The sequence below is a fragment of the Medicago sativa genome, chromosome 3 (genome assembly GCF_051527215.1).
Source record: "Medicago sativa cultivar Bolivia chromosome 3, Bolivia_mono, whole genome shotgun sequence".
In the NCBI taxonomy this organism is placed as follows: domain Eukaryota; kingdom Viridiplantae; phylum Streptophyta; class Magnoliopsida; order Fabales; family Fabaceae; genus Medicago; species Medicago sativa.
In genome coordinates this window covers 80,196,742-80,210,488 of record NC_140751.1, presented here as the reverse complement: position 1 = coordinate 80,210,488, position 13,747 = coordinate 80,196,742, and the positions used below count along the sequence as shown (strand labels likewise).

Sequence of the window (13,747 nt, the reverse complement as noted above, 5' to 3'; positions counted from 1 at the left end):
CACTCACACTTCACAAAACAACGAGCTTAAAATGAGATATGGAAGGCTCATTTTTATAGGAATCAAAGTAATAACAGCTTATTAGCATCTTAAATCCACATTGGCTCAACAATACAACGAGACACAAAAAAAAAACGAGACACAATCAAACAAAGTCTGCTTGATATTATGGCACTGATTCTTGAAGAAGAGAAGATGTAAACTATGAGACCAGGATATATAAATACGAATCTCCTCCATGGAAAGGAACCACTGATTGTAGAATGCTCCTCGCACTTTGCATCTCACTACCATCGATTTGACATGTTTTTTTTTTGACAAAAATAAACGATATTCATTCATTTAAATTGATAGATTATATCGATACAATACAAATTCAAACTTTCTAAACACTAAAAGGATGAATTTGCAGACAAACTCATGACATCAATGTTAACAACATAGTACATATGGCTACTAATATGACTATATTCAAGCCGCCGAAATACTCATGTGTCTGGATCTCCAACGTTGACGACGCAAAAGTCAACGATTGAATCTGTATTTGATCATAGCTAATTTTTCAACTTGAATCAAATAAACACTGCACTAAGACGGAAAATCTAAAGCACACCATACAAAGACGGGAAATCAAAATAAACAATGTCGTGTTAGACGACGAAATCACAACCAATGAAAGAAAAGTTGAAAATATGTGAAAAATCACTTAATTAATTCAAAGAGAAAGAAAAACAATTTGAAGGGGTGTGATTTCGGGTCAAAATTGACCCTAAATCGCCCCTCTTTGGTAGATCACGGAGGAGAAAAGTTGCGATGGCTAGGGTTTGAGAAAAGGAAAATAGAGAGAGTGGGGATAAAAGGAGACAAGTAGTGGCTTGTTCATGTTTGACATATTGTTTTGTTACCTGAACATTTTGGTGATATTTCACAGCAACGGGTGGCTCAGTACGCCCAGTCTATTACATGGTTCTTTTGCCAACTCGTCTCATAATTCATCAGTATTTCACCCAAGTCACGTAAGTATTTTTCGTCAGAACCCCCTGTGAGTTGTTGTGGTGCTTGTTCTTGGCTAGCTTCCACTATTCCAACAAACAAGTGGCGCGCTTAAAAATTTGAGCACCTGTCTCAAAGTTTCAAGTTCCTATTTTTACAAAGGCTCCAAAGGATGGAAAAAGCTCGCTCTGTGATACTTGTAGTTGGTGCAACAGTGTGAAAATAACAACATTCATGTTATAATAGTGCATTATCAATAGTTTCCCACAAATGTGTCTGTTCACTTGGGTTGTGACATGCGGACACTCCATAAGAAAGTGAATAATATCTTCATAGTTATCACGACAAACTACACAATCAGTTAGACATGACACACCTCTGCTATTAAGTTGGGCCTTCGTAGGGAAACAACCTCGACAAACTCGTCATACAAGGTTCTTGATCATTGGAGGAACTTTGAGATTTCAAATTAATTCCCACCGCCCTGGCATGTGTAGATTCCACTGTAATACTTTAAAGTCGTCTTCTGCCTTTATCAATTAGGCTAATTTTTAATACCCCTTGCCAACAGGATCATTGATACTTTAAGCATTACTTTCTTTTATTTTTTACGAAAAAATGCATGCATTACTTTATGCAGATAGTTTCCTAATTATAAAGATAAAAATGATAGCAAAAGAAATAGGTTTAATTACTATTGAAGTACATCAACTATTTAAAGATTTTAAATAGGTCATTCAATACATATTGACACTCAACAAATGTGTCTGTTCATTCGAAGATTTAATTTTAGCAAAATTGATACTGTAAATTTGTTTAGCAGATGGATCCAATCAAATCGCACCATTGTGCTATTTTCAGTGTCTAGAAATTAATCTGTTTATTCAGTACATGAACAAATTTTCAAAGAAATTTACACGGGCATACAAATGCAGACACACTGGCAGCAATCTAAGCATGTCATCAATAATTGGAAATTACTATTCTCTGTCTTGAATTAGTTGCAAGAACTTCATCTGCAACTGTCTCAGCTGCAGTATACATCTGTGATTTGTTAACATAGCCAAATGCTTTATGGTCTTTTCCTATCTGTAATTTGTAATAAAAATATGACTAGCTATTGTGATTTGTGACTACATCCACTTGAAACAAATATCCCCTGGTAACCTATTAAGCTAGACCACATAGCTACAAGTTTAATAATGTGCATATTGATATTGACATACTGCTATTGTGATTTACTGAATTCTGAATATCAATACGGCCAACTAATCCCCTACTAGCTTTCCTATTTCTCATTAACATGCAGGTTAGTCGCCATGAGATAGCTAACAAAATAAGACGACATACCATACGATTTTATGTCAAAAACTAGCGTAAATGCAACTAATATACAATTTAAAGCATTTTTTAATCAGACTACAACATGATTCTTTACAAAGGGCAGCTAGAAAAGCAAGCTAAGATTTATTTCAATGCTCAAAAAATCAAAACAAACTCTAGAGTTGCTGAGGCAAACATGTTTTAATTTTTGTTGAGAACCAATTTTGAACATAGTTTTTTGTGTTATTTATGAATATATGGGGATGAATCTATGGAAGGGTGTGTATCTTTTCTTCACCTATCATATTTTTATGCATCTGTATATAACTATATAAGTATATTGTTTTCCCTATTAGTAGGATCCGTGCTACAATCTTCGTGTTACGATATTTCAACCCCCCTCCCGATCCTGCGTAGACTCGAGATTTTTCAAACATTGGTAGTATCAAGTCACAAAGGCAAGACCAAATTTTCTTAATGTTTAAATGAGCATAATATCTAATGCTTTCTTTCAGTTTTGCAGCAGAATCAAGCATTAACAGACATGAATTGAGCAACAACAATATTATAACTAATGGTGTCATTTGAATCATGGATTACAGAAACTTGCCTTTAGTTCAAAGACACCTATGACACTTTCTGGATCAAGCAAACAATAGCCAACTGTGAGGAAGTTAGCATCAAAACACACAATGCACCTTCCAAATGAAGGGAGACAGTAAGTGATGTTGAAGAAAAGGATATAAACAACTATACAGATGAATCAGATGATGTTTTTGTCAACATACTCCAATCTCTTTTCAAGTTCAACCTTTGATTTACCTGACCTAATGAGGTTGCTGCTCTTTGTTATCAATTTCAGCTTTTCATCATTGTGATTTTCATGAAAAAAAATTCACCCATGCTTATTCCACATTCTAAATACCAAAATTGAATACGATTTAAAAAACCGATAAACTGTTACCATTTTTAAGTCTATAAGAATATTGATGATAAACCTAAATTAAACATGTAAGCCTGCATACTATTAATGCATGAGCTAGGTAGGCTTCATGGCACAAGACATGATCACAGGCCGTTTGGACCTACTGCAAAAGACTTCGGCCTGAAAAGTTATAGCAGGGCAGTTGGAAGGATGGGCTGCATCTTTTGCTTGAAAGGTCATGTAATACACAATATTACCTCCATGGGTTGACTTGACAATGTTATCAAACACAAAATTTGCACCCTAATAATTAACAAGAATAATAATACTATATTAGATGATCAATGAATGAATAAATAAACATAAACATACTGTAATCATCATAAGTTTACACTAATAATAAGTCTTGAAACCTGCCTGGTTCTCAGCATTGTATTTCTCCAAAGCAAGCTTGCAGAGGGGAGTGAGTTCAAGGCGAAGGTCATCAGTCATGCGATCAGGTCTGATACCGCCACATAAACACGCAATTGCTGGAGGGGAAATGGCATCAAATACCTGTCCAGAATCAAAATTAAGAGATTATATTTATATTAAGATTAACAAATTAAGTGAAACGCAAAATTGGAAAGCAAAATGAGATAGATAAATAGATGCTTACAGTTAGATTACGGGAGCGCTTTTTATGCTCAGCCATGGCGACACTAATTTCTTCATCTTTTTTTATCTGAGCCTTGTTCCTGTACACAAAGTGCGAACACATAAACATATAAGGATAATCGAGATCGTCGTAGATAGAAAAGTCACTTTCCATAAGTTCTTCGTTGCGTATCGATTCCCACGGCCTCTCCGGTTCCGATTTTGGCTCCATCGTCGGTGGTAAGGTAGCTTCCATCCTTGTTCCGTAACACGACGACGATAATAATAACGCAGTTAACCTAAAAATTTGAATCCAGCTGTTTAAATAGAGAGTTGATTGGGCATAGCTGTTTTTCCACCCAAAATAAATAATAATAGTTAATTTTTTGTAAAAAAAACTAAAATAAAAAACTTCATTAAACTACGAAAGTTGGTTCAATAGTAAGAAGTTGACTCACATGGCAGTGGTTTAACTTCCGACGTGATAACCCTTGATGGGTGATTAGTAAGTGTATATGTTGGTCTCGCTCGGCTTTCAAAGTCTAACCTATGTAAACTTTTATTTTTAAAAGAATAAATTAAGAAAGAGATGGTATTTTTTTTTTTAAACTAGAGATAGTATTCCTTTTTGAAATAAGAGATAGTATTACTTATATAGTTTTACTTTGTAGCAAGTTTATTTCTAATATTTAAGAAATACTAATTTAAATTAATGTTGTAAAAACAATATTTTAAAATTAAAATCAATAATCCTACAATAATGATAATACAATCTACTATTTACTATAAATTTAAAAAACATATAAAAAAATGTTAAATTCTAAAAATCTTCCGTTTACTTTGGACATAAGATTTAATCCCTCCGATCTTATAAATAAAAAATCAATTTTTAGATTAATTGAATAATTAATATATTTGCTCTGTAATATGAACCAAATATATAAGTTATAATTGAGACAGAAGAAAATCAATAATCAAACAAATCCAAAAAAAAAAATATATTTAAAAAGCTGGTTAGTTTTTTTTTTTATTATATCTATGTCAAATTCGAACCAAACATATAACCAAGAAATTTAATGAGTTTACTCTAGAACGAATAGTTAAAATATGAGTTTAATTCATTAGTTTTGATAGACTTTATTTATCTCTCACCCAAATTTTAAATTATCAGAATCCCCGATGAATCAGACCAAATGAAATATATTTATCATCTCCTCGTTGAACAAAACACAAACATTGTAAATTATGTCTCTTTTCCTTCCCTCTCGTCTCCTCCCCTCCATTGAATCATATGGTTAGACATCTTTGTCGTTTTATTTTCAATCTCTCTTGTGAATAAATAGACAATCGTTTGTGTTAATTTTTTTGTCACAACAATGGTTTAATTATTAGTTTGAATCATATGGTTAAACAATGTAAGTTTCTAACTTTTTGTGTTAATTTTTTTTGTCACAACAATGGTTTAATTATTAGTTCGCAAATAAAGGAGTACAAAGTTCGGTGTAAAAGAGACATTTCAAGAGTGATCTGAAAAATTTAAGATCTAAGATTTTTTTATACAAAACTACGTCTATCAATAATCTAATGTAGTATAAGTTATTTGTCGGTGAGGCATAAAGCAAAGACTTTGTGACCTCCCCTTAGGTCTGGCATGGGATTGGCTACATAAATTAAATGACTCCATAACATTATATCATGAGTTATATCTAATCAAAGAATTTACCACTATAGTACTTTATAATAGTTTCTCCTATATGATTTTTAAGTCTTATTTTGCATGTAGCAGCTAGGCTACTTTTCTTCTAAAGTACTCTCCTTGCTACAATATATGCATGTCTCCTCCAAAATATTCAAACCACCATCAAAATTGAATTATCTTCTATACAAATAGATACTAGTATACTGCTGTAACTTTCTCGTCAATGCTATACCAATTTATAATCTTTTCTAGTTTGATATTTATGTGAATCCAGTGAAACATTCTAATTTTGTTACACTCCTCTCATGTTTGTTTTTAAACAACCTAATACTTTGTTTCATGCAACATCATTGATCTTATAATTTTATGATAAAGTTTATGACATAAAGTACTCAAGACCTTTCTTTATTTTAATTCCTCTTCTTCGATATGATGGTTTACATATTCATATACTTTGTTTTACTTCTATTCAAGCGAAAGTCACATGTTTTTAAAATTTGTCTCAAATTGTGTAACCTCCCATTTATATCATCTCCCAACTCTTTAAATAAGACTATATCATTTGTAAAAAGTATGCATCTCAATCTTGGTTCTTAGTGTGTTCAACAAGTATATTCAAAATATGATAAAATGATAAAGACCTAAAATGGACCATTAATAATGTAGTTCTATATTTCTTCAAAATAATGTAGTTCTATAATTATGGAGAACATTTATGTGGTCCGTCCTTTGTTTTCACACTAGTCGTGGCCCCTTATACATATCTTTGATATTTCTAATATAGGGTGACCAAACCTCCCCATTCTAGGACTTTTCATAAATCATGTCTCTGTTGTGCTTTATTGCAAAGCTATACATAGTTGGTCTCGAACTCGAATAAAAGGGGAGCGTTGTGTTGAACAAAAACTGCCAAAGTAAAATTAGTCATGTCGTTATGATATAGATAAATGAAATTTTACAAATAATGTAAATAATATTTATTTGACAAACAATTATATGTGTACCATTATTTCCTAAAAAAAAAAATGTATATGTATACCACTATAAATATAAAGTATCTGCTATGTCAATGTTACAATATTTGTGGTGTAGTTTTAATATTCACTTCTAACAAACATTTCGGATCACCAATGGAAATTTTCTCCAAATTACCAATCATTTTTTCCTCTCCTCCTCCCATTTTGAACTATCACCACAAAAAGGGGAATAAAATAGAAAGGAAGAAAAAGCTATTAACAAAAACAAAAAATCACTTTTTCATATTTTTTATATTATGTGACATTTTTCTTTATTTATTCTTGTTTGGTTTTCTGAAACACAACCGGTCATTGTTTTATGTTTTTTCATTGGTTTCACTAGTCCCTTCTCTTCAAGTATTTTTTTTTTAATTTCTCTCAACATTTATCATTCTTGACATAAATTTTTGTCTATAGAATTTGTTTTGTTGAGGTCAAATTCTTTTAGTACATAGTTTTGGTCACTCACAATTGTTATTTCTTTTATCTCTGTTGATGAGTTAACTACCTTGGATATTGGAGCTGTTGAAGTTCCAAGAAGATGGGGTCTGATAATGAAAACAAAGAAACAGGACAAACTAGTGAGGCTGGTGGAGAAAAAGAAGAACATCATGAGCCTCTTACCAGGCATACAAGTGAATCTTCTGTCTATGCAACTGAGGAGGAAGAAGACGAATATGGAGCCAAAATACAGCTAGGTCCTATGGTCACTATTAAAGAACACCTTGAGAAAGATAAGGTTTTGTTTCTTTTGGAACTACACATTTGTCTTGTTAATATAATGTTTAATTCCTAAGTAAATTACTTAAATTACATTTTTCATGCTTTATTTTTTTTGTTCATTGTTTTTGGGTTGTACGATTGAATATAGGACGATGAGAGTCTAAGGAAATGGAAGGAGCAGCTTCTTGGGAGTGTCGATGTCAACAACATTGGAGGTATATAAATCATGGTTGTCTCTTTTACAAAATTGTCACCTTTGTAAAAGAAAATTGTCCAAAATCAACGTCACTTTCAATTTTTATCCTAATATTGATTATTATTTTTATAATTATATATTATAATTAATATTATGTACATCACTCTCAAATGAATATAGTTCATTTTACATTTATGTATTGATAAATATATCAATAATTGATAAGGTTAATTTATTAAAAAGAATATAATTCTTTCATTTACAGGTTTTTTTTTTTAATTTAGTAAACATTCACTTTAGTCTTTAATTATGTGAGGTGTTATCACAATAGTTATCGAATATTTTAAAATTATAAAAATTTGTCTTCATAGATCATAGGTGACTCTTGGTCGCCATGGAGATGAGGAAAGTTTTAAAAAGTATACCCAAATTTATGTTTGGTTAGTTATTTTGGTCTTCGATATGTACTTTGTTAGTTACCAATTTTTTTTGTGGTCAAGTTGTTAGTTACCAATTAGTCCACAAATGTGTTTCATATTAGTCAATTTGGTCCATAAATAAAATTTCTAAAAAAAATAAAAAAAAAACATTTGATGATATGTTTATAATTTCGATATAGACAGTTACCATAGTGACATGGTCTCACAAAATACACATTTAGATACCAAAATGATTATTTACGTTTTCTTAATTTGTATGAAATAAACAAGTGTGGGACGAAGAAAGTATGTGTTTATACGTGGTTGACGAAGATGTTACTTTTGAGAATTTACTAATTTTTTTCAATGTATTTGTAGAAATCCTTGAACCTGAAGTGAATTTTACAAGCCTTTCTATAATCTCTCCTGGTAGAGATGACATTGTTCTTCCCATTCCTGAAGATGGAAAACCACAGGGATTGTGGTTTACTCTTAAAGAAGGTAGTCCTTACCGTCTGAAATTCAGCTTTGTTGTAAGCAATAACATTGTTTCTGGGTTAAAATACACCAATACTGTTTGGAAGACTGCTGTTAAGGGTATGTTGAATTTAATTCATATAGTCTAATGTTTTCCAAATTTCCAATTTTGTAACACTTATCCCTTTTAATTTTAATTGTATTAAAACAAATGTTATTTCAGTGGATAGCTCAAAAGAGATGCTTGGAACTTTCAGCCCTCAACCAGAGCCTTACACACATGAGATGCCAGAAGAAGTCACACCCTCTGGGATATTTGCTAGGGGACAATATTCTGCAAGATCAAAGGTAATTTATTTTTTATTTTTTGATTACATAGATCAAAGGTAATTTAGATTAAACTAACTGCAGTGAATTTGATTGAATAATTAGATGAATATTAAGTGTAATTTTTTTGTTGTAAGATAATGATACATATTTTTCTTGTGCAGTTTCTGGATGATGACAATAAATGTTACTTGGAGATCAACTATACTTTTGATATTAGGAAGGATTGGGCTTGATCATACATGGAGAGTTTCCCAATTTGCAATAGTAATTCTACCATATTTAGTCAATATTTTTTATTTTTATTTTTTTTCAGATATCTTATGTATCAAGTTTCATCTTGTACTGAATTCCTTTTAATAATTTACTCAAGGAAACAATAGAGAAAAAAGATTATTTGGTGTATCTAGAAAATGCCTTGCTTGTCTATATTTTGTGACTTTCTTAGCTACATTGCATTTACCAATCTAAAATAGGAGACAACAATCTTTCTGTGAGTCAAATTTTTTTGGTGTAATTTGTAAAAGATTGGCATTAGGCTTTTTTGCTAAGGAAAAAAAAAAGCATATCGGTTTTTAAGAACATAGTGAAGTACTCGAGTACTTGCACGTCATTTTTATTTTTACATGTTTCTGAAATACGCTTTTTTTTTTTTTTTTGGTCAGGAGCTTTTTACAAAGTTTAACTTTTACTTTGAATCAAATATATGATAGAACACCACACAAAAAAATCAAATATTTTTTAATGAAGCTAAGTTAATCATTCAAAAATACAACAAAAATATTATTTTGCTTTTGCATCGACAAGAGTGACTTATTTTGCAACTCTTCGTGATGTTATTTCGCAAAGGTGGAGTAATCATTAACAGTTTTATCTTTATCTCTCTTTTGAAAATCAGTTGAACAATAGATACCGATGTTGCACCATAACCGTTGATGAGGATGGAATGAATGTTAATGGCATGGACATCTCAACCATTAGTATTGCTGCTATAATCACAATCACCACAATCTTACAACGTATTTCACCATAACTAAAGTCATAATTTTGGTCGTGAATCTGATATGAGTAGCTTGCTCAACCCATCTAGAAATTCATATATTATTGGTACAATATTATTATACCTTTGAAAAAAGTTTAATAATTTAAACGTGTATTTGACTTTTTTTTAAGGAGTAATGTGTATTTCAATATTTGTAAAACAATTTACAAAGGAATATAAAAACTTGTAAAGCTCCCTCAAAAAAAAAAAACTTGTAAAGTTGCTCATTTATTTTTCAAATATTACTTTTTCCCATTGACTATAATTGTTTATGAGACATCTTGTAGCCCTTTTATAAGATTTATTTTTGGATTTTTACGAGAAAAAGTTGTAATAAAATAATAGGGAAAATTACACTCAATTTCCTTGAGTTTTTTTTTAAAGGTCTTGTCTTCCTTGAGGTTTTTCTTTAAAAACAATTATAAAAACAAAAAAGAAATAAAAGGTGGTGGGGTGGAGTGTTGAATGAAAAAACCATTGGAGAAGTAAAAATTGAATGAATGTTGAATTAAGAGAGAGAAAATGATGTGGAGTGTTGAAAATTGAAAAAGTGAATGTTGAAGGTTGTTGAATGTTATAACCACTGTAAATGGTCTTAGAAGATCTTGTTAACGAATGCTTTAAGACACTTTTTAAGTAATCCAAAAGAAAAAATTATTCATAAGAAAAGTCAAAAATTTCAATTTTTAATTCATTGATTACATTAATTTTCAAAAAAGTTACTACCTCCGTCCCTACATATTGTTTGTAATCACTATTGTTTTTACAATATTACTATATTTTTATAAAGAGAGTTAGTTTATGTTTTCAATATGTTATTTATTGCTGATTGAAGAAAAAGATGTATAATAAATATGGGTATGTAGGTAAATAAATACTAATTAATGTAGTTGGAAACAACAAATGAATCTTATAAAAAATGACAATTTTTTTTCAAAAGAGTCTTATAATTAGGGAGAGAGGTAATATCCTTTCTTAAAAAGCACCACATCCCTTCTAATTTTCAATTAAACACTCCTCCTTTAAATTTTATCCAAAGTGACAAACACGACCCTTTGGATTAACGGAGAATGAAAGAAATGGTAGGAGAGAAAGACAATGACCGAAGCTTGGAGGTGAATGAAAATGAAAGGGCAACTATCGTTAATCTAACTTTGTTAATTTAAAGAGGTGTGTTTGTCACTTTGGATAAAATTTAAGGGAGGATAGTGTCTAATTGAAAACTGAGAGCGTTTTGGTGCTTTTTTTAAAAACCTCAAGAGAGGTGAGTGTAATTTTTTTTTTAAACGGCAAATTTTATTCATGACTAGAAAAATGCAAGAAGCATAACCACTCGCGGAAAAAGCTAAAAAATACAAACAAAATGATGCCGCATATAGACGGAACACCTACAAAAACCAACACCAAAAACCACCTAAAAAATAATGAGACTAGAATATACATACAATTGTTAATTTGGTCCTTAATAATTTTTATGTTGGTCTAGGTTAGCAAATTTACACAAATAAAATATGGGATACACGTTTTTCACCTGTATATATAACATAGGATACTTTTTTTCATTTATAAAAAAATAATAATCCAAACACATCCAAACACATGTCTTTAGTCCTATTGGGGGAGAACTGTTCATCCCCAATGGTTTGCTGTGGGATTAAGTTGATTATTTTAATTGCTTAGATTTTTTTATAGGGGGTGGCCCATTTAGTTTGGCTATTGATTAGGTTTAACTTGGCAATGAGATAATCACTATCAGAGTAGTGGGTCGTCAAATACTGTGGCACGGTACTCAAAAAAAATTCTGCGGCTGAAAATTTTTTCTGCAGCTGTGATTATGACGTTGTACATGATAGAAATTTGTACTATTCTGTTAGTAGATAATAGCTTTACATAGGTGGCGGTTTTATATATAGTGTAGATGATTGTGTCAGGCTTAAACTACTCTCGTATAAGACCATCTGCAATGGCCTGTTGAATGGCCCATTCAACCTATTGAAACCATTGGAGGGAGGGTGTTGAAGATGAGCTGGAGGAAAGAGTAGATGAATGAGTTCAACATGTTTAAATCTGACCCGCCTTGCCACGCGTCGCGATTTAATTGCTGAAAAACGAGCGCGTGCAATACACGCGCCGACAGGGCGCGTGAGGCGTCAGTGGACGCGGAGAGAGAAAAAGCTGTGGGGAAAGGAGGGACACGTGGTGCAACAGGATTGGCTGTTTCGATTTTTATCTTCTTAATCCTTTGGACTCAATTATTTCGTTGCAAATAATTTTTTTATTTTTTATTTTTTTTACTAAAATTCATGATTTTTTTTTCTCTACAAATAGAGACTTGGATCATTTGATTTGGATACAGAAACAAAAACCAAGTTTTTCACTCTCTTAATCTCATTATTAGTCTTTCTTTTAAAGTTTTAGTCTTTGATTAGTGAAATGGATCCCAATAACAATCAATTCAACACCCAAAATTCTTCTGATTACCCATTTAGCTACCAAAATCCCAACAATTATCAACACCCAAATCAATTTCTCAACCAACATCCTCAAAACCCAAATCAATTTCCCAACCAATATCCTCAAAACCCAATTTCCTCAATAGTTTTCATCACAAATAAATCGTGGTGGAATGACAAGAGACAATGAAGTCACTCCAGATTGTCGCGTGCTTAGTTTGTTGTATTGCATTTTAAGTTAAGAAAAAAATTATTTAAATAAATATTGTTTTTAAAAAAAAAATTAATTGTATTATTTTAATTTAATTTAAATCGATAATTATAATTTTATGTAATTATAAAAACAAAAATTAAATAAGAATAAGAAATAAAAAGTGGTGGGGTAGGGTGTTGAATGTTTGCCATTGGAGTGGTAAAAATTGAATGGGTGTTGAATTAAGAGAGAGAAAATGATGTGGAGTGTTGGGAATTGAAAAAGTGGGTGTTGAAGGTTATTGAATAAATTTTCCCATTGTACATGGTCTAAGAGCATCCACAATGGTAGTTCCCTAACAAGAACTCCTTAAATGGACCTCACGTGACACATCACTTATTTATAATTTTTTAATAAAAGTACCTATTAAGGACTCAATGACTCCAATGACAATACACTAATAAGGACTCCAATAAAAAGTATTTAAATATGTCCCACTATCTTTACATATTAGACAAAAATAATTTATCTATTACTCGTTTTTACAAGTGGGACCAAGTAGTACACATTTTATTACTTCTTTATGCAAGTGGGACCAAGTAGTACACATTTTATTACTTTTTTAAACGTGGGACCCGTTAGTTACTCAGGAGAGAGAGAGTCCTTATATAGTTGCCCGTTCCTTAACGGGGACTCAATTTTTCTTCCTCCAATGGAGGGTCCTTAACGGGGAGTGGTCCTTGTTAAGTAAGGACCCCCCATTGGAGATGCTCTAAGAGCATCTCCAATGGGGGGTCCTTACTTAACAAGGACCACTCCCCGTTAAGGACCCTCCATTGGAGGAAGAAAAATTGAGTCCCCGTTAAGGAACGGGCAACTATATAAGGACTCTCTCTCTCCTGGGTAACTAACGGGTCCCACGTTTAAAAAAGTAATAAAATGTGTACTACTTGGTCCCACTTGCATAAAGAAGTAATAAAATATGTACTACTTGGTCTCACTTGCATAAAGAAGTAATAAAATGTGTACTACTTGATCCCACTTGTAAAAATGAGTAATAGATAAATTATTTTTGTTTAATATGTAAAAATAGTGGGACATATTTAAGTACTTTTCATTGGAGTCCTTATTAGTGTATTGCCATTGGAGTCATTGAGTCCTTAATAGGTACTTTTATTAAAAAATTATAAATAAGTGATGTGTCACGCGGGGTCCATTTAAGAAGTCCTTGTTAGGGAACTACCATTGTGGATGCTCTAAGTAGAATTTTTTTTAGACTTAAACTATTTGTTTTTTAGTAAATTAAGCACTTTACAGCTGGAAAG

General features: G+C 31.6%; 2 protein-coding genes across 2 annotated transcripts; one reads left to right on the top strand and one right to left on the bottom strand.

Moving 5' to 3' along the window:
- Positions 1-2,994: 2,994 nt before the first annotated feature.
- Positions 2,995-4,136, bottom strand: LOC146940696 (uncharacterized). Its single transcript, XM_085757983.1, has 3 exons — positions 3,900-4,136; positions 3,659-3,796; positions 2,995-3,544 (listed from the first exon to the last, which is right to left on the bottom strand). Exons 1-3 carry the CDS (start codon positions 4,131-4,133, stop codon positions 3,356-3,358), a joined length of 561 nt encoding a protein of 186 aa, XP_085614109.1. The 5' UTR covers positions 4,134-4,136; the 3' UTR covers positions 2,995-3,355.
- Positions 4,137-6,650: 2,514 nt separating this feature from the next.
- On the top strand, positions 6,651-9,139 carry LOC146940695 (rho GDP-dissociation inhibitor 1-like). Its single transcript, XM_085754425.1, has 5 exons — positions 6,651-7,331; positions 7,464-7,530; positions 8,309-8,527; positions 8,631-8,755; positions 8,899-9,139. The coding sequence occupies exons 1-5, from the start codon at positions 7,134-7,136 to the stop codon at positions 8,968-8,970; spliced, it is 681 nt and encodes a 226-aa protein (XP_085610551.1). The 5' UTR covers positions 6,651-7,133; the 3' UTR covers positions 8,971-9,139.
- The last annotated feature ends 4,608 nt before the right edge of the window (positions 9,140-13,747 follow it).

Excerpts from the sequence above, each read along its gene's own strand:
- LOC146940696 (XM_085757983.1), bottom strand. The coding sequence starts at position 4,133 with ATGGAAGCTACCTTACCACCGACGATGGAGCCAAAATCGGAACCGGAG. Across the intron at positions 3,797-3,899 it reads AGCGCTCCCGTAATCTAACT|GTATTTGATGCCATTTCCCC; the intron begins GTAAGCATCTAT and ends GATTCTGGACAG. Across the intron at positions 3,545-3,658 it reads AATACAATGCTGAGAACCAG|GGTGCAAATTTTGTGTTTGA; the intron begins GCAGGTTTCAAG and ends GTTAATTATTAG.
- LOC146940695 (XM_085754425.1), top strand. The coding sequence starts at position 7,134 with ATGGGGTCTGATAATGAAAACAAAGAAACAGGACAAACTAGTGAGGCT. Across the intron at positions 7,531-8,308 it reads CGATGTCAACAACATTGGAG|AAATCCTTGAACCTGAAGTG; the intron begins GTATATAAATCA and ends ATGTATTTGTAG. Across the intron at positions 8,528-8,630 it reads TTGGAAGACTGCTGTTAAGG|TGGATAGCTCAAAAGAGATG; the intron begins GTATGTTGAATT and ends ATGTTATTTCAG.